Raw genomic sequence first — 21,635 nt, 5'->3', positions numbered from 1 at the left:
GTCCCACCCCCACACTCCTTTTAGAGACCTTGTAACTAGCTGATCATACATTTTCAATGACACTAGTCAAAGAACAGTGAGGAAACTGGAAGTCATACAAGTGATATGAATAGCAACCAGGAAGACACGGAACATTTCATTACTGGGTCAAACTGGATTAAAATGTTGCTTTATTTAGGTTCTCTGTGAAACAGAAAACCACCCAACCTTTAACTCAAGGCTTTCACGACAAGGGATTCTATTCTCCTTGCATGACAAGGGGTTCTACTCTCCTTGCACAAGGGGTTTTGATGTCTTCCACCACAGACCTAATCTGCTTCTGATAGAAAAGTGCTGATATAAGGCGAAAAACAAAATAATTCCTATTCAAAACATCAATCAGGTGGGAGAGAAAATTTCAGGAAGAACTAAGCCTATGGTTACAGCAGCAAAACTCTAAATATGTATAGCAGGTCCTAGCATACAGGTTAGTGTGTACTGAGCTGTAAATAAATATTTGTCAAAGTAAAAGAAAGTGTAAAGGCATTCCATTACTAAGTATTTCTCACTGACCATATACGGGTGTGCCCATTGAATAATAGGCTTGTTTTTGGAAGCCACAAAAACATCCACACCCAATAAGTAGCCTCCTTCAAAAGCAAACTTCCAAAGGCTAAAATGGGATCCAAACACTACTATTAATATTTTTCAGTCCAGTTGTAGAACTTCTCAAGAACGTCCTTTAGAATAAGTTAGTGAATGAGACACTAACTGTATCTTTAATAAATACATAATTCCTTGGTTTATGATTTTTTTTGCTTTATAATCCTATCTCTGTTTTAAAAGCTAAGCTAAAATTGCATGATCAAAACCTTCATTCATTAAATCATGCTTTAAATGACTTTAAGCTATTATCCCAAATCAAATCTATCATACAAAACCTTTCTATGGTTAAGATTATCCAAATGAACATGCACAGGCAACTCCAGAACTCCCAGAGTAGCCTGGGATGCAACCTTGTTGGAATAATCTTATAGCCTCCCACACCAAATGGGCATCGAACTCATAAAATTTTTGGTATCTAACCCAAATCAACCCCAACTGCTTATTGTCATATTTCAGATAAGACTCCAAAGAATTTTTAAGCAATTTTCCATCTTAGCACCTGATCATGTTAGTGTAAATTTGGCTGATAGACATTTTCATTTCTTTGTAACAAAATATAAGAAAATTCTATTTTTAATTGCTCTTAAAAGAATAAGAAAACCTAGTCTTTTATATAACTTATTCAACATAAATATCTTAGCTAAGAACACATGAATGAAATGAAGTGTAATTCATCAAGTGCTTTTAACAAATAAATACTTACGCCATGATGCCTGAGAGGTGAAACATTTCGGCTGTTATGTAGGACAAATAACTGTACAGGAAAACAAAGAGTGGCTCAATCACTCGGATATTATGTGTGAATCGAGTAGTAAATGCCGCTATAAATCCCAGGAAGATGCCAATCAACACTCCACCGATTCCCACAACAAAGAAGTTAGCAATTCCCGCAAACACATCAATGGTCTCAATGGTTTTCATCTGGCAAAAGGACTTGAACAAGTTGTACAGGACCTACAGGAGAAAGAAAACACATTGTCAAGACCCTTTCCAATTTCCCCATTATCATTCTGGTCACAAACACATCTACCTGGCCTTCTTAAATAAGGACAATTCTTCTGTGTACCCAAGTGGATGATTAGTGGCAATTGTGTGTTCATCTGTCTCATAATTTAGTATTGTGGCTTTAAACAAACAAACAAAAAAACTTTTAAAAAGTGAGTTGTCAGGAACATTATTTCTAGAAGTAAGGGAGAGGAGATTTCAGAGTTATTACATAAATTATTCCAAAAACATTATATTTTCCAGATATCATCTGAAAGATTATTTAAAAATGTTTGTTTGCCATCCAGCACACCTTGCTCATATCGCTACAGTTTGGGAAGTAGCATGTCAGAGAGAAAGCTTGTCAGTGAGGCTGTGAGTATATTTACCTTGTAAGGTAAATACTTACTGTGGAGTCACACATGGAAGGGACCCACCCATCAGTACAGGTGCCCAACCTGAAGCAGTCCGCCTTCCTGGTCACTGAGGGCCTCACTCCATACCCTGCCTCCTCCCCTGCCCACGTATACATGTCTCATCTAACTAAAAGATCCACAGGGATTTTCTTCAAGCAAAGAAGCAGCAAAATCATGTATGTGTGTGTGTGTGTTTGTGTGTGTCTTGTGTCTGCTGTAAATTCACACATTTTTTGTGCCACTAAAGTAAATGAGACTGTTCTGTTGTTTGGCAACTCTACACCGTCATGGTTTAACAAAGGCTTCGAGAATGCCAGGCCCTTCGCCTCTCCTGGCCCAGTATGTCTTCCAGTGTGTGTCCAGGGGCCACTGAGCCAGCTGCAGTGGGAAGTAATGGCTTCAGCCTCATCACTCTTTTCACAAAACCAGCGAGTCAAATACAAGGCAAGCAGGTGGCCTGCTCCTTTTCACTTTGATATTTCCAACTCCGGGAGCATCCGGAATCTCCGGGAGAGCCAGCTGACGAGGACACTGGGAACAAAGGCTGAGCTACACCCTCATTTGGGTTCTGAGAAACTCAAAATCGCTCCCATTCGTCCAAGGTCAAAAGAAACAAAATGTCAGAGGCAACATTAGGATCCAGGTCTCCTGACCTTCTGGTTTAGTTGTTCAAGGTTCAACCATGGGGGAGGCGAGTGAGTCAGACCCCTCCTGCTAACCGGTGTGTGGCCTGGGAAAGGCCATCTCCTGTGCTTTCTACCTCACTGCGGTCATTTATACAGCCTGTCACGTTACAGGCTTTGCATGTTGTTGTTGTTTTCCTCTTTTCTACTGGATTATAAATTCCTTTTAATCACCCAACACCTTATTACAATTTGTATCTCTAATGTTGCCTAGTAAATGACAATAAATGTCTGTTGGTTTTGAAAACACAGAACAGAAAAAGCAGTGAGCTTTTCTTTTGTCCTAATTATTGGTGTAGCACTCAAGGGCATTTAGAATCCTACCACCAAGAAATGACTGCGGAAAAGAACAAAAGAGACTCACGCCTTTCTCTTTCAGTGTCTTTAAAAATAAATAAATAAATAAAATAAAATAGACTCACTCCCCTGAGAACTTAAATATTTTGAAGGCATCATCATTTGCCAGACAGAGGAGAAACTGGCTCCAAGCAGCATCCTCTTCCTATGTTCAACAGAGGCTTGCTGCAGGCATCAGATTTCACCAGCAGCTACATGGCACAAGCGCTTCCTGTGAGAGGATCAGAGATGTGCTATATATACCCCTTGCCCACAACAGCCAAAGCCAAAGGGGACAGTCACCGGCATCCTGGCGTAGTCAGCAGGTTTCCTAGCCCTCTACTTCTGCGTAGACAGCCTCCCTCCAGGGCCCCGCAGGCCCACGGTTCTGTCCCCAGCCTCCAGCCTGCACTGCACCCATGTGGCTCACCTCTCCCTTACCCTACTTGACCTGCAGCCACTGCAAGACTTACTTCCTTTAAAGGCGGCCATACCTCTAACCTTTGCTAAGTAAAGGCAAAGTTATAAAATCTAACCAAAATGTTATATTAAAAAAAAAAAAAAAACATTTATCGGGTGTCGGGCAGATGGGTTTATATACATACATTATAAGTGCATTGTGCATTGTCGGGGGCATGGACATGCTTGAAGCTCTGACTCGAGGGGGGAGGAAGGTAATAGCAATGTATGTAACCTTAATATTTGTACCCCCATATTACGCTGAAATATAAAATAAAATAAAATAAAAAATAAAGGCTGCCGTTCCATTTTCCACGCCCAAGATTAAGCTCTGTGACTGTCTGAGTTTGGAGAAGGCTGATAGTCTGAATACACCTGGATACCTTTTCTTTCTTAACTGATTGCCAACGACTTCAGTCTGTAGAGGGTTTCGCCACTGCTCCAAAACGCACACCGTATATTTATTTACTCCTGCCCCTGGTTTTCTTTCCTGTTGTTTCTCTTGGCAGAAACCCAACCTCTATATGCAGGGAAACTTCATCATCTTCCAAGCTGCTGTTCCTCCCAAGAGCCCTCCTGGACTCCTACAGCCCTTTCCACTGTCTCCTGCATCTTGTTGGTGCTGCCACTTGAGCGGGTGCCTCACTGCCCCAAGAAAATGGGAAATCCATTCCGCACACAGCCCAGTCTTCTCTTCCTCTCTCTCACCTCCCTAGCCTACTCCTCCATAGGGGTTTCCAGGGGAGCTCAGACATTCGTTTCCCCAGACCAACTGGCATTAGCAGATGGGTTGGACATTCCTAATCCTTTCAAAACCATTTTCCTGGCAACTCAATCCATCACATCTCTCGGAGGTACATTCTGCTTTAAATATCCTTTTAGATTTTGCAAAGAGAAAAGCTGAGTCGCAGGCACTTTGTTTTCAGCTCACTGGGCACAAGCTTTATCTTGATCATCCCACTGCCTGAGATACCTCGGCCGTGTTAGAGAACACAGCTTAGGTAGAAGCGTTACCCTGACAATGAGAAAGCTTCCCATAACCTCCCACCTGCTTCCAGCTAAACCTGATACCTAGTGATCTGCACGAGATAACATGATAATATTCTTTTAGTTACGACTGGCCATAACCGCATACTTAGTTCATTCCAGTTAAATCCTTCAATTTTATCACAAGGAAACCTATGCAGAAAAGTGCTTTGGAGTTTTAATTTATATATGTTTGTGTATTTTGTGCATGTGTGTGTATTTAAGGTATGTGGGCCACAAATATGTCTCTAGTGAGTCTGTGCAAAGTTGGCCTCAATTTAACACTTGTGTTTTTAGATTACAATCCAGTGATGCCTATTTACTATTAATAAATTCTGTAATAGGCTAATTTGACAGCTGAGTGCCTTAAAATCTTTCAAATGGCCAAAGGTATACTTTTTATAATTTATTTTTTAAATACATAGTTTATATATTAAAATAAGACCTATATGTTTTGAACTTTGATTTAAAATGCACAATAATTCTGTGGATTCATGTAAAGCAGGGATGCAAACTGTGCAAATCCAGTTGTTTATCAGAATGGCTCTGTCCCACAAAAATAGTGTTCAGTAACTTTTTCTTATATGAACCATGAAAGATAATCATTTTTTACATAAAGAATTTTAGTGTCATTCTGCTATCTGCAAAATCAAAATTCAATTCCACGTCATCACTGCTCTCCCTCCATCTTGCTAAAGTTAAATTCCACTACACAACACATAGTGCCTGGGCCACTGAAGCGTATCACTGGCTTCTTTCTCTACAAAGCCAGCTCTCCTTGGTCAAGACTGGTTATGGGCAGATTGAGGAAACTCTTGAAGTCTCCTTGGAATATTTATTAGAATACTCAATGCAACTCAATGGTTGCATTAACATGTTCCAGAAATGATGTTTGAAATTACTGTAGGAACCTAAATCATTTGATTATGGGCTATGTGGAAATAGTAGGACTTCTCAGATAACTGAGAACCTGAACAATCTGGAAATTTTGAAAAGTTTTCATAAAACATTTATCATAAAGGAAAGCACAAAAATCCTATTCAAAAATCACACCTTCATTTTCTTCAATTGTTTGCCATTTCTCCAGTTAATTCTAATCCATTGTAGCCCTGGACAACAGCATGAAGAATTTTGATCTGTGACATATATATTATCATTTTTTCTTGATTTCAGACATTTTTATGATAGGTTTTCTTCCTTTCAGCTTTTCTAGCTCAATATTGAATTTTTCAGGATTTGGGAAAGTAGTTAATTCCTCTAACCTGCAATTCTGCCCAGCCTCCAGAGTAAAGTTTTAACATGAATTCTCTCTGGTTAACCTGTATCCTCTGTCCACAACTGCCAGTGACTCACCCATTTTGCTGTCTGTATTATGGTCTGAATTTTTAATAACTTTACCTAGTCTATGAGTTTCTTAAACTTTTCCTAGGGATAAGACCAGATGAATGAATAAAAGAATTGTCACATCTGTAAAATATCTCCACCTCTATTCTCTGAGGGTAGCTGACTTGGAGCCAAAGTTATCATTTTTATGCCATTGTTCTAATTATTACTAACACATGCTCCATTCTGTACAGTATTTAGCCAATTCAGTTGGAGAAACATCTAGTAGTTTAGTCTCCAGCATTAGGTAGGCAAGCCCCTGGGCACGTGCTGATATCCTGAGGGTCCAAGGTACATAACTTACTGAGGATGCTCTTCCATATGAAACCACTACAGTCATTCTGACTTATAGGCTCTGGCCATGGACAAAAGGCATCTACTTCTAAATACCAATCATGGCTATTCTCTGTCCTTGTCCTCCTGGTCTGTGGACATAGCAGGTTCTTCCTTTGGTTACTGCCCCCTGCCCCACCCTGGGTCAGCCCTCCCTCTCCATCCATAAGGGCACAGTTGATAGCTTCGTGCCCCTTGAGGGGAAGCCCAGGATTCCTCTGGATTGCCCGCTGCCTTTGCACACTCTAAACAGTGACTTAGCCAGATCCTGAGATCTGATTCTGAACAAACTCAAAGAATAGACCACAGAGATGTCTGAATAAAAATTTTATAAGAGGGGGAAAGCAGTATAAAGGCATGGTGTGTCATTCCAAAACTGACCTGACTTTGCTGAGCTGAATTAAAAGGAGTGAAGCCAGGTGTTCTTATTTCTTGATAAAGTTCCCATTACACTAAATAGATTCACTCCGAGAATTCCACATTCAAGTGTCTGCAATCTCCTTCAACAAGGGCAAAATGTACATATCAAACATAAGTCACAATGGAAAACTTGAGGCTTCCGGAAATGAGAATGAGTTATAAAATGTCTTTATTATTATGGCAGTTTCCCAGTTAAAATTTAATATTGGTAAGTTAATGACTAATCAATCAGTTAATGAGCAATGGAAGATCTGAAGTGGATTTTGTTACATGAGTGAGGTAACTTAGCCTTAAAATAGCTATCTTAGCAGCTATTCTAAAAATTGTGATCAATAAATTATCAATAAATTATTTTCTACATAATGTTCACCTGGAGTTAATGGACATCCTTAGAGATGATATTTTATTCAGTTCAGGATCTGCTTTTTTTTGTTGTTGTTTTTTTTTTTATTTCGGCATATTATGGGGGTACAGATTTTAAGGTTTCAATAAATGCCCATTTCCCCCCCTCCCCCCAAAAGTCTGAGTCTCCATCATGACCATCCCCTAGATGGTGCACATCTCACTCATTATGTATGTATATACCCGCCCCCTTCCCCCCTCCCACCTGCCCAATACCCTATTACTGTAGTACCTATGTGTCCACTTAGGTGCTGCTCAGTTAATACCAGTTTGCTGGAGACAGTTGAATATAGACTAACAGAATAATGTTGGTTTCTATGCGGACTTTTACATGAGTGAGAAATAACATTTTAATGATAGCAAATGGAGAGGGCATTAAAATTAAGTCATTTAAGCATAGCTTACTTAATCTTTCTCTGCCTCAATTTTCTTATCCTATTCTCATAGGAAGAATACCTATTTCATAGATTGTCATACAGACCTGAGCACAAGGGAAGCCTTCACAAAAGGTTAGTGGTTATCATTGCTACCACCTTTACTACCATAGAAGGGTGGCTAACATAATACAGCATCACCGATGCTAACTAGTTGAGTTATCAATACAGCATCACTTGGCTGTCTTTCATTGGTGGAGGTGGAGCTCTTTGTAGGTTCATGGGTGAGAGGAGGGAGACCTCCTCATCTTTTCTCTCCACCTTTGCCTGCATTCAAAAGGCAGAGTACATGTAAATCCTGATAACAGTAAGATCCTAAAAGCCCCTGACTCTACTTATATGTTAATTAAGAGAGAATTAAAAATAATTTGCCTTTTCTGAATAAATACCCATTTATGGGAAAATGATGAGGACCAGAAATGTGCTGGTTGAGTAGTCACAGAAAGTGAGCGGTGAGCATGCGACAAAAAAATTTCCCTAAAGCCATTAACGTAATAAATAAGTCATCACCAGATAGAGAATGGCACTGAGCAGGAACTATCATTTCATCTGCATTATACACATTGTGTACCAGCAGCATTTCTCATAAAGAAAACTTCTAAAAATGCCAAAATGACAAATAAGCAGAAATACAAAGGCCGCAATCACTTCTATGCTTCTCTGGCATGAAGAGAGTTTGGTAAGCAGGGGACAGCTACATACTTTATGGGGGCCCAGTGCAAAATAAAAATGAGGGTTCAGTTGTATAATGACAAATGAAACTATGCACAATGAATAAAAATGTGTTGAGAATTTCAAAGCAGCGACATCACAGCACTAAAGCAAGTGAAGGGCCCTATTAAGTGGGGGCTCTATGCGGCCACATTGGTGCGAGCCACTGCAGGTGGCTGGGAGGCACCCATGCGCCGGAGCCATGCAGCATGAGCGGGTACTCACCACTGTCACCGCGTCATTCAGGAGGGACTCTCCAAAGACCAGGATGTAGAGCTGCTCGTTGACGTGAATGTTCTCAAAGACGGCGAGCACAGCCACGGGGTCCACAGCTGAGATTAAGCTGCCAAACAGCAGGTTCTGGAGCAAAGTGATGTCACTGAGGCCGAAGGCTTCGATCTGGCAAATACCAAACAAAGACACCCCAATGCCAATGGAGTTCCAAAGTGTCCCTACCACGGCATACCAGAAAATGGTGCCAATGTTCTCAAAGAAAGGGCGAGTGGGCATGAAATAGCCGGCATCAAGCACGATGGGTGGGAGGAGATATAAGAAAAACACATCAGTCTTCATGGCAGGGGGAGACTTCTCATCAACGCCAAAGATAATCCCACCGAGCAGAAGTCCAACCATGATGAGAAGGCAGCTCTCAGGCACTATTGTGGGCAGTTTGTGATAGAGATGAAAGCCTGGTAAGGAAAAGATAAAGACACCAAATTTGGGTTATACAGGAATTCTGGAGACAAGATGTTGGTTTCCTTTGACTGAACTAGTGGGTCCACAATCTCCCTGGTCAGTATTATTGGCTAGAGACTGGCTTCCTAGAGTACAGTGTAAACCAGAGGATTCCATTAAAACTATTCACAAAGTACACTTACACACAACTATAACTTTAAGTCAGAATCAAAACATTATAGGTACACATTAGCTATATAGTCCAGCTTTTATTTTTCTAAATGCCTATTAAGTTTTTCTTAAGTATTAGGGCCATGGAAATGAAATAAAACAATGAAATTTTATATTGCAAACAATTTAGTGATTTCCAAAACATTTTGAGTTGTAACATCTCCTTTCATCCTCACAAAAACCCTAAGGAGTAGGCAAGGCAGTTATTATCATATTTAATGTGTTCTTTCAATGTAAGTGAGAATTGAGGCTCAAAGAGAATCTCAAAGGGTTCTCTCCCAATCAAGTTCCCAAAATGTGTTTATGACTTAGTGTAATACAAGGCAAAGTGTGACAAGCCCCAGTCAAGTGCTGTGGGAATACAGAAAAGGAGGAAATCTGCTGAGGAAGTCACCATGGAGGAGAAGTATCTGGGCAGGGCTTAAGGGACAGACAGACATTGAATTCATGAAGAAGCATGAAGGGCCTTCTGAGAAAGAGAAAAGTGGAGGAACAAATCCACCTCCTAATTCATGGTGGAGCCCGTGTGGCTATAATGCAGAGAACATGAGAGGGAGAGGCTGGTAACAGGAAAAGAGGGGGGGGGGAGTGTGGGTTGGGCCAGCACATGGGGCAACAAGGGAAAGTGACTTCACCCATGAAGGTCACTGCACACAGCTTAAGTGAGGAGAGCTACTATTTGCAAGGTGGCAGTAAGTCACCCTGAAGGCCTTCAGTACATATTAGGATGAAAGCTGAATACGAGAATGCTACCGTTTGACTGTGTCCCCTTCAAAATTCAGATGTTGCCAATGTGATAGTATTAAGAAGTGAAGTGGGGCCTTTAGCTGACTAGGCCACAAGGACTCCTGCTGCATTAATAGGATTAAGGCTCTTATAAAAAAAGGCTTCTCACAGTGTTAGTTGATGAGTTCACTCTTCCGCTCTTGCTAGCCTTTCTGCATTCTGTCCTTGGAGGACACAGAAGACCAGACACCAAGTGCTGGAGCCTTGATATTAGACTTCCCAGCCTCCAGAACTGTGAGAAAAATACATGTCTGTTCTTTAAATTACCTGTTTGTGGTATTCTGTTATAGCAGCAAAACCAGACTAAGACAAACCTATCTGAATTATAGAAAGATATTACAGTCGTGCTGCATCAGGCATTTCCATCAACAATGGACAGAGCATATGATGGTGGTTCTGTAAGATTATAACGGAGCTGAAAAATTACCACCATCTAGTGACATCTTGGTGATCCTGATGCTGTGCAGACCTAGGCTAAAGTGTGTGTTTATGTCTTAGTTTTTAACAAAACAATTTAAAAAGTAAAAAAAAAAAGAATTTTAGAATAAAGCTTATAGAATAAAGATATAAAGAAAATATTTTTGTACAGTTATATAATAGTTTGTTTTAAGCTAAGTGTTATTACACAAGAATCAAAAAGTTAAAAAAAATTAAAAGTTTTATAAAGTAAAAAGTTACAGTAAGTTAGGTTAATTTATTATTGAAGAAAGAAAACTATGTTTTTATAAATTTAGTGTAGTATAAGTGTACAGTATGTATAAAGTCTACATACAGTAGTGTATAGTAACATCCTAGGCCTTCACATTCACTCACCACTCACTCTCTGACTCACCCAGAACAACTTCCAGTTCTGCAAGCTCCATGCATGGTAAGTACAATATGCAGGTATACCACTTTTATCTTTTATACCATATTTTTACTGTACTTTTTCTGTGTTTAGATATATTTAGATACACAAATATTTGCTATTGAGTTACAACTGCCTACAGTACTCAGTACAGTAACCTGCTATACAAGTTTGTAGACTAGGAACAATAGGCTCTACCATACAGCCTAGGTATATAATAGGCTATACCATTTAGGTTTGTGTGAGTAGACTCTACAGTGTTCAAACAACAACATTGCCTAAAGATGCTTTTCTGAGAATATGTCCCTGTCATTAAGCAATGCATGACTATTAAAATGATATAAGTCCTTAGAAACTTATAATCACACAAGTTTTAATAAGTAAATCCTTCGGAGCTTACAAACAGGTCTGAAACCACAGCATTAAACATTTTGTGATCCAGAGAAAGTGTCCCTGTCATTAAGCAATGCATGGGACTATTAAAATGATAGAATAAGTCCTTAGAAACTTAAAATCATGCAAGTTTTGGCCGGGCGTGGTGGCTCACGCCTGTAATCCTAGCTCTCTGGGAGGCCGAGGCGGGCGGATTGCTAGAGGTCAGGAGTTCAAAACCAGCCTGAGCAAGAGCGAGACCCTGTCTCTACTATAAATAGAAACAAATTAATTGGCCAACTGATATATATATAAAAAATTAGCCGGGCATGGTGGCGCATGCCTGTAGTCCCAGCTACTCGGGAGGCTGAGGCAGAAGGATCGCTCGAGCCCAGGAGTTTGAGGTTGCTGTGAGCTAGGCTGATGCCACGGCACTCACTCTAGCCTGGACAACAAAGTGAGACTCTGTCTCAAAAAAAAAAAAAAAAAAAAAATCATGCAAGTTTTAATAAGTAAATCCTCCAGAGCTTACAAACAGGTCTGAAACCACAGCATTAAACATTTTGTGATCCAAAGCACTATAATCATAATAATTTAAAGAGGTTTAAAGAACTATTAATAATTTCTAAATAACAAACTAAACATTTGCATATTGAGTACTCAGATCCTGCTTTGATTGTTTTATTATTCGTACTAGAGCATGCTCCAATAATTGGCTGGGACTAAATGCATTCAGCTGGTGCAGGGCTCCTTACCCATGACCTCTGTCTAGTCCTCTGACCCCACTGTTAAACAGAGAAGTAAAAAAGACCCCTGGAAACCACATCTTTGCCCCCTCATGCTGACTCCTGCTTCTACACACACCTCTTCCTGTATGATAGAGTTGTGCCAATAACACCATCTCCAGTCCCCTAGGATCCGAGTGCAATCACCTCTTTCTGTAACGTACTCCAACCTGAATTTCTTGCCATATGTATGCAGGGCTGCTAGCTGAGGCCTGCCCCGGAACTAGGAACCCAGCCCTCCCACTCTGCCTGTGACCGGGATAGGTTACCAACACACCCAGGCCCCACCTGCTCATCCGTAAAATAGGGACAAGTGCACCTGCCAAGTAAAGAACTGTAACGATAACTGAGTTGTGGACTGCACAATACTCACCACTGTGCAGTGTCACAAGTGCCCCCAAACTTTAGTTGCCTCCCCCTCTTCTAAATAAAAAGCAAGAGAAAACGGTTTTAAAGAAATACACAGAAGCCATAGTCTCCAAGGAAGCAAACTGGAAAATGGGTGAGGCCTGTTTTGGGAGGCTCCCATTTCTCTTGTTGTTTTGTTCTTTCCTTTCACTGACCCAGCGTCAGTGGCCAGTGCTCTCACTTGTGCGTGCTGCTCCTCTCACCGTGTGGAAAGGATATTCTTAACCCTAAGCGTGGAGGATGGGAAACCAGGTAGATGGGAGAAAGGAAGGAACAGGGATGGCTTAAATGCATCATTGAGGCCAACGTTTGCCATGCTCACGCGATGCCACTGGTCCCAACCAGGAACCCACACAAGTGGAAACAAACCAAGGAGCAAGTAAAACGCAGCAAAATAGATGCAGGACAGAGTTATAACGAAGGGCTGCCGGGCCAGAGGGCCAAAAGGAGGCGTGCAGGAAGTGAAGAGGAGGGAAATCTGGTCGTAGAAAAATTAGAAAAGAATAGCAACCAATCCAGGAACACTTGTTGAAGAAATCATGCCTTTGTATTTTAAAAAAATCTGCCCTCCTTTATTTTATGAATGCTCAGGTCATTCAGAATTGATCTGAGTGAGCCTTTCTTGAAGTAGGACAATAGTTATTGAATCTGCTGAATTGCTCCATGGGCAAGGAGAGATTAAATGAATGGTAGTCACACGCGATCTTAGTTCAGTGCTTTTTGAACATGAGCAGAGAAACAGGATTGTGTAACACACTCTCTGCTGGCATAAAAGGTTTTACGTCTGTGCTTTTATGAACTACCAGCATAAAACTCGCCAGCAAAATATTAATAATTAGTGATAACAAATAAACAAAAGTCTTTTCTTAAATTTCATCGTTCACAGAATAAAACATATAAATCAAAACTTATAAATATACATTCATTTATGGCTCTTTCCTTGCCACACCAAGTATTTCTTGAAGGGAAAATGAACTTGAATAGATGAAAATTTGTTTTCCCAGAATCATCATCCCACCTAATATTATGGAGAAATATATCCATTTTGGGGGGAAAAAAATCAAATGAACTTTTTGATGGTTTTGAAAACACTGAACACGAGCTGCTGCATGCGGATACAAACCACTGTGTAGTCCAGAGGTTGGCCACCTTTTTTCTGTAAAGGGCCAGAAAGCAATATTTTCAGCTTGTAGGCCATAGTTTACTCTGCCATTGCCATACAACGCAGCCAGAGATAATACTGAAATGAAGGAGTGTGGCTGTGTTCTAACGAAATTTTATCCACGGACATAGAAACTAGAATTTCATGTAATTTTATATGTTACAAAATATTCTTCTTTGATTTGGTTAACCATTTAAAAATGTAAAAGCCATTCTTCGCCCAAACACCATACACAGCCAGGCTGCAGGCTGTATTTGGCCTCCAAGCTGTAATCCTAGTCCTCTGTATTTCCTGCTAACTTTTGATTATAATGTACCTCTGTCATTCAACTTTTATCACTAGCACATAAAAGTCTGTGAAGATGGATGCTTATAAAATTTATTATTTTATTTCAGTTGCAATAGAAATTCACTCAGTAGGAAGGGGAAGAGGATTAGAGGTCTCTTATATAAAAAACAGGATAGAAAGTGATAAAATGCTATAAAAAAGGAGATGAGAGTGGGGGATGAGGAGATTCAAGAAGAAATCGTGGAGGAGGTGGCATTAAGATGGCTGGACTTGGATCTTGGATTCCCAGGGGAAGGAAGCACACTTGAAAGTTTGAGGAAAGCTGGCCTGATCATGAGGGACATGGGCTGGAGAGGAGGGGAGGATTGAGAAAACAGGAAGGAGCCATGGCTCCGAAGCTCTGCCTCTATTCTGTGGGCAAGTGGGAGCTAGAGAAGAAGCCTTGGAACCACCCTGGCTTCTGCACGTGGAGTGACAGGGACAAGAGACAAAAGACCAGAGACTGGATTTGGAAATAAGGAGATCAAGGCTGCCCAATGAAAGAGTTAAACCAAAGGGATGTGATTAACCATCAGTGAAAATAAATAAGATGTTGTCTGTAAACGTGTGACCAAAAACTTTAAGAAGAGTCCAAACTTCAAGGGGACCTGTGCATGATCCCATAAAGGAGGGTCTGGAAAAAGAACCACTCAGCATGAGGACAGGTTAATGACAGAATGGCAACTGTTGGGTAATGAAAAAGAACACCTACAGAAAGCAAAAGAAAGAACTGCATCTTTCACAGAAGGCATGCTTCTAGGATTAGTAAATTCAAGAAGAGCTTTGTGCATCATGAATATTTATTGTGGCATTATATATGACAAGGAAAAGTGGAAGCAATAAAAATAATCAACCACATTCAATTGGTTTTTTCATTCATTATATACTATTTGAGACCCTGCTGTGTGCTAGATCCCCTGTCAGGTCTAGGGGTACAGCAGTAAATTAAACAAAGCCTCTGCACTGGGGAGCCACAGTCTAGTGCTGGGAAACAAAACAAATCAGTCAACCAATACATTCATAGTAGTACCACAAACGAAAACAGAGTGGGATGAGGGAATCCTTCTGACTAATATTTTCTATCAAGGTGGTCAAGGAAGCCTGGTTGGTGGGTGACACCTGAACGAAACCCCAAATGAAGTGAAGGTGTGAAACATGGCGGAAAAACTTTCCAGAACAGAAAAGATACAAACAAGAACAGAGGCCCTGAGATGGGAGCATCTTGAGCAAAAAGGCCACTGTGGCTGGAGTTTGGGGAGTGAAGGAGAAGCTGGTAAGAAGTAAGGACAGAGGGACAGAAAAATGCCAGAGCCTGCACAGCCTGTGGCCAACAGGACAGACTTGGGGTATTTTCTGAGAGCAATGAGGAGCCAGGGAAGGCTTCTGAGCAGAGGAATGCCCTTCATGACCAAGTTCCCAGTTTTAAAGGGTCATTCTGGCTGCTACTGAAGAATAGGAGCAAGCCAGCCGGGCAGAGGTCTTTTTCAGTAAGCCAGACGAGGGTGACAGTGGCTTCCATGCGGTGGTGGTGAGTACACAAGGGGGTCAGATGAGGGACTACACTGTGACAGCTACTCCAACAGAATGTGTTGCTGTCCTGATTGGATCATGTGAGACAGAGGGTCAAGGACGAATCCACTGTGTTGGGCTCAAACAACTGGGGGTAGAGTGGGGTTATTTACTGAGAAGAGAACAACAGGAAGCAAGAAAATTCCAGGGGAGAAACTAATGATAGCAAATGACAATCAGAATCTCCTTGGAGGCCGGGAGCGGTAGCTCACGCCTATAATCCTAGCACTCTGGGAGGCCGAGGCAGGCGGATTGCTCAAGGTCAGGAGTTCGAAACCACCCTGAGCAAGAGTGAGACCCTGTCTCTACTATAAATAGAAACAAATTAATTGGCCAACTAATATATATAGAAAAAATTAGCTGGGCATGGTGGTGCATGCCTGTAGTCCCAGCTACTCGGGAGGCTGAGGCAGGAGGATTGCTTGAGCCCAGGAGTTTGAGGTTGCTGTGAGCTAGGCTGACGCCACAGCACTCACTCTAGCCTGGGCAACAAAGCGAGACTCTGTCTCAAAAAAAAAAAAAAAAAAAAAAAGAATCTCCTTGGAAAATATTGCAGAGCTTAACAAAGTGACAGCCAGTTTCAGCTAGAAGAAATGGCAGACAGTTTCTACAGAGCGCTAGAGAAGAGCAAGTGTGGTGTTGCCACAGTTATCCAACACCACTGCCAAATACAGTGCCATATGTTTTATGAAATCCATAATGGAGCTCAGGGATGAAACAGTGAATCCAGACAATGGTGTGCAGAGGTGCAAGAATGTTGTATAAAGTAAGAAGCTGTACAAAAATGTGCAAAGAAAACATAATTTAGCCAATGTTCCCCAAGCAGGTAGATAAGAAGAAATAGCAAACACATACACGTAAGTTTCTGTTTTACTTCTACAACCGTGGAAAATTCCATGAAGGTCAAAGGGTTTAACATTAAAAGAAAAGCAGAATTTATAAAAACAGAAAGTAATCCTATGCTATAATCATCTTACTGAGAAAGAAGTGATATAATCCATGACAAAAGTAAATGCCATTAAGATAGAAGATAGGTATGCCTGAATTCACCTTTTTAAAGTCTGTGCAGGGAACATGGATGGGGGAAGGGGGAAGTGAGAAAATGAAGATTAAAAAAAAAGACAATAGACTTCTGCTTCTGGGAAAATGGAGATGTATTTTCCCTCTATTCTTCCTACTTAGTACACCTAAAAAGCCTAGACATTATACATAAAATAAACTTAATGAGACTGAAAGGTGGCGAGAAGAAAGAAGACTGGCTAGAGGTCTCTAGCTCCAAAGAACGACACAGCGGTGAGTTCTCTGAGTCTTCCTTTGCCTCTCAAAGCTCACACTTGGAGCTGAAGAAGCCCAGCAACCTGGAAATGCCAATGGATACAAGCAACAAAAACAGTAACAATAGCCTGCTTTATCTAGACAAAGGAATAGGAAAGAGTCAAGCCAGCAAAACAGAAAAGTTTTTAGACAGTAACTCCTCTACTCCAGCCAAATACCACAGAAGAAACTGTGATCCCAACCCTGGCAAAGTATGAGTGGGGCATCTGGATTCTACCCTCACCAGGGTATATGGAACACCACACCTACCAGGGTAGTATTAGAGAGGGAAATGGAGAGAAAGGGGAATTTCTTCTCTAAAAGGCAACCCACACTCACCCTCCAACTGAAAAAAAGAGAGAAGATATAAATTATGAGTATTGGGAATGAAACAGGCATCACTATAGACCTTGAAGACATCAAAAGGTTAATAAGGAAATACTATGATCTATGAATACTATGATAAGATACTACACACAACACACACTTTCTCTCTCTCTGTCTCTCTCTCTCTCTTTCTCTCTCTCTTTTTCACACACACACACACACACATTTGATATCTTAGCTAAAATGGACCAATTCCTTGAAAAACACAAACTGCAACAACCCACACAATATGGAAGAAATAATTAACTATCCCTATATCCAAAAAGGATAATTAAAAATTAAAGTTGTAATTTAAAAACTCCCCCAAAAAGAAATATCTAGGTCCAGATAGTTTCACTAGTGAATTATACAAAGTAACATCAATTCTACACAGTCTCTTCCATAAAATGTAAGAGGAAGGAACACTTCCCAATTCATTTTATGAAGCTAGTATCGCCCAGATACCAAAACCAGACAAAGACATTACAACAAAGAAAATAACATACCAATATCCTTTAGCAAGGAATATAGATGCCAAAATCCTTATCAGGATATTAGCAAAGAATTCAGCAATATTTAAAAAGAATATACCATGGCCACATGAGGTTTATTACAGGGATGCATAGCTGGTTCAATATTCAAAATTAATCAACATAACCCTCATATCAACAAGCTAAAGAAGTAAAAATACATGATATATCAATCCATGCAGGAAAAGCATTGAAAAATTCAACATCCATTCAGGATAAAAACTCTCAGCAAACTCGAAACAGAAAGGAACTTCAATTTGATAAAGGTCACCTGCAAAAAACCTGACTGTTTCCAAATGCCAAGTTTTAACCACCACAAAGAAAGACAACCTGCTTATCTTTCAAACTCCAAGGAAATGCTAGAGACTGCCTATGGAAGGAATGACTGCCCATCCTGTAAATCATTAGGTGGAAATCATGTGTATTGAGGGAAAATCATTACAAGGAAAAGATCCATCCTTTCTATTGATACATACTGATGATTTGTGGTCCTAATGTCTCAAAAGGGAGTCACTCATGTTAAGTAGCATTGAGCCCATAGTGAACCTGTTCACTGCTCAAAGTGACAAGCATATGTGTACTAGACTGAGCACTGAGGTCATGATAAGATTGTTTTTCTTCAAAGTGATAAATATATGTATAACAGAGTAAGGTGAGAGATAACACCTGCTGTGGCATTGGCATGGAACCACCCAAGAACAGTTCTGTTCTATCAGACAGAACTGATAGAAAATGGAGCCAGAAGGTGGCTGAGATAATGACAATGGTTTCACTTGTGGAGAATTATAAAAACAGGAAGGAGCTGACACTGTTCAAGGTGCCTTTCAGGTCTCTGCCCCTGAGAACTCCCAACCTGACAATTGTCACCCAGAGGCTCTGTCCCAGCAGTGTAGCCACTCCCCACTGACCAGCATCCCAGGGACAGGACACACTGAGTCCTATCAGTGCAATGGCCTTCCACCTAGCCATCACCATGGTTCATTAGCCCCCTAATTACTGCCTTTAATAATTGCATTGTGAATGTTTGCTCGATTGATTGTGTATGTGAATTTCGCCATAAACTGTGAATTTGAGTATTGCTAATTGGCCACTGAGTCACTGTGAAACCTTCCAGCTTCTGTCAAAGTTAGCACACATGCCTTTCGGACCTGAATAAAATAACAATTAAAATCAACACAAAACCTAGCGATTGACTAATAACTTATGTGATTACTTATCCTTTCATTCACTGACTCACAAGCATTGGTAAGCAGTTAGCATCATGAAATGTGCCAAGCACTAAGGGCACAGACAGCAATGACCAAGACAGACATGGCTCTGTCCTCACGGAGTTTACAGTGTTAGGGGACAAAGGATGTCAAATGGGTCATGACGTGCATCTTGCTTATTACAGAGAGGAAGTGTAAGTTACAATGGAACCACGATGCAAGGTCCCTGATACTACCTACCCTGTAGGGAGGGGCTCTGTAAGGAAATGATATTTCAGCTGAGAGGTGAAAAGGAGTGGGAATTGTTAAAGCCAAGAGAAGTCTGAGGGTTCCCCCCACCAGGGAGAGAAAGAGTACATGCAAAAAAATCACTAGAGTGGGCACAAAGTATGGCCCATAGGAGACACTGTAAGAAATCCAAGCGAGGGCAAGGGTGACGTGTGCTGGGCCCTGTTGTTGTAGTTTGGAGTTACGCTAAGGTGGTAGTAATACCAGACAGCGCAGGGAGCAGAGGAAATGAGTATGCTCTTCCCTTAGACATTCACAGAGCACTTGGGGAGGCCAGAGCCGGAGTACCGTGTGGCTCTCAGTCCTCCCTAACACTGTGCCAACCTTTAGAAGAGTGCCTACCGCACTGAGTTCACAGATCCATCTGAGGGTCTGTCGCACCCACTAGAACACGTGTTCACAGGGCTGGGGGCAAGTTTACTCACTTTTGCACTCCTACTGTCTCATGGAGTGTGCAGTAAGATGCAACATAGTAAGAAATGTACATTTGGTCTCTGCCCCCAGTTCCTGACATAGAGCTCCCAAAACCCTTGTAATCCCCCACGCTATAGGGTGATAAGAATATCTTTTGTTACGATATTTGTTTTAGTCTCTTGTTCTTGCTACAAGAGCTTCCAAGATCCTTGGAATCTGGGGTGATAAGAGTGTCTTTTGTATGCTAATAAGATGGCTGGTGGTAGAGACCCCTAGAGAGCTGGGGTGCGGGGAGATTCCCTCCACAACCCATCGCTGGTTGCCAGAAAAACAAAGGCAGGACTAGAGGCTGGGACTTTCAGGCCCACCACCCAAACTCTAGAGAGGGGAGCGGGGCCGGAGGCTGAGTTCAGTCACCAATGGCCAATGATGTAATCAGCCGTCTATCTAATGGAACCTCCATCGAAACCATGAACAATGAGGTATAAGAGAGCTGCTGGCTCTGTGAACACATGGAGGTGCTGGGAGGGTGTGGTGCCTCGAGAGGGCTGGGAAGCTCTGTGCCCTCGCCCCATACCTGCCTATGCGTCTCTTCACCTGGCTGTTCATCCGTATCCATTATAATAAACCAGTTAAGTGTCTCCCTGAGTTCTGAAAGCTGTTACAGCAAATCATTAAACCTGAGAAGGAAGCATGGGAATCCCCAATTTACAGCCAGTTGGTGGGAAGTGCAGGAAGCCCAGGACTTTCGACTGGCATAGGAGGTGGGGGCAGTTTTGTGGGACTGAGTCCTCCTGGACCTATGGTATCTGCACTAACTTTGGGTAGTTAGTGTCAGATTTGAACTGAATTTTAGGACACCTTAGTTGGTGTCTGGAAAGCTGAGGAACCGGTTGCTGGTGTGAGGAAAAACTGTACACATTTTGGTGTCAGAAGTGTTTTGAGAGAATAGAGAAACAAGAGGTTTTCTCTAGTGTAGGTGGGCAAAAGTGGCAATAAAGAAAAAAAAACTCTGACTCTCTCCTCTGATCTGCCTAGTATCCTTTAGGGATTACACACCAAGCTTGAGGAGGTACACAGAGACACACACAATGACAATGCACCAGGTGTGCATTTTATAACTAGAGACTCCAACACCTGAAAGTCAAAGATCTTGTATCTCACCTTTTATCATAAGCCTCACAGTTCTAGTTCTAACGTTTCTGTTTTCTCTAATCTTTAATATTGTTATTTTATTTCCCGAAATGAACAGCTACTGGTTGTATCTAATTATGCTGAAGGTTTATGATTTTATTGCTACTGGTCGTTTCTACCTTTGTCTCAATTTCAGTAAGATTTTAAGAGCTATACTGGGCCGGGCATGGTGGCTCATGCCTCTAATCTTAGCACTCTGGGAAGCTGAGGTGGGAGAATCCACTTGAGGTTAGGAGTTTGAGACCAGCCTGAGCAAGAGTGAGACTGTCTCTACTAAAAACAAGAAAATTAGCCAGATGCCCTGGCCTACACCTGTAGTCTCAGCTACTCTGGAGGCTGAGGCAGGAGGATCACTTGAGCTCAGGAGTTGGAGGTTGCAGTGAGCTATGATGATGCCACTGCACTCTAGCCCCGGTGGCAGAGTAAGACTCTCTTTCACCAGACACAAAAGAACAAATACTATATGATTGCATTTACATGAGGTACCTAGCATAGACCAATTCATATAGAAAGAAAGTAGAAGAGAGTTTACCAGGGGCTGGAGGGAGGAGGCAAAGGGGAATTAATGTTAGGGGCACAGATTTTCAGTCTGGGAAGATGAAAAAGTCCTGGAGATGGATGATAGTGATGGTGGCACAACACTGAGAATGTACTTAATGCCATTGAACTGTACACTTAAAAAATGGTTAAAGGGAAATTTTATATTATGTATATTTCACCAAAATGGAAAAAATCTTCACTTTCATTTTTCTTTTCTTTTTTTTTTTTTTTTTTAAGACAGAGTCTCACTTTGTTGCCCAGGCTAGAGTGAGTGCCGTGGCGCCAGCCTAGCTCACAGCAACCTCAAACTCCTGGGCTCAAGCAATCCTTCTGCCTCAGCCTCCCAAGTAGCTGGCACTATAGGCATGCACCACCATGCCCGGCTAA

At 41.4% G+C, this 21,635-nt stretch overlaps 1 protein-coding gene across 1 annotated transcript in view; it reads right to left on the bottom strand.

Moving 5' to 3' along the window:
• SLC9A2 (solute carrier family 9 member A2) overlaps positions 1 to 21,635 on the bottom strand; it is a 94,539-nt gene that overhangs the window by 53,559 nt on the left and 19,345 nt on the right. The window contains exons 2-3 of the mRNA XM_012740526.3: positions 8,458 to 8,921; positions 1,349 to 1,599 (exon numbers count right to left, since the gene is read on the bottom strand). Of these exons, the coding sequence (XP_012595980.1) occupies positions 1,349 to 1,599; positions 8,458 to 8,921 (715 nt within the window). The remainder of the gene's footprint in view (positions 1 to 1,348; positions 1,600 to 8,457; positions 8,922 to 21,635) is intronic.

Source organism: Microcebus murinus, chromosome 3, assembly GCF_040939455.1.
Source record: "Microcebus murinus isolate Inina chromosome 3, M.murinus_Inina_mat1.0, whole genome shotgun sequence".
Classification (NCBI taxonomy): Eukaryota; Metazoa; Chordata; class Mammalia; order Primates; family Cheirogaleidae; genus Microcebus; species Microcebus murinus.
Note: the sequence above shows the minus strand (reverse complement) of the source record. Positions and strands in the feature narration are given on the sequence as shown.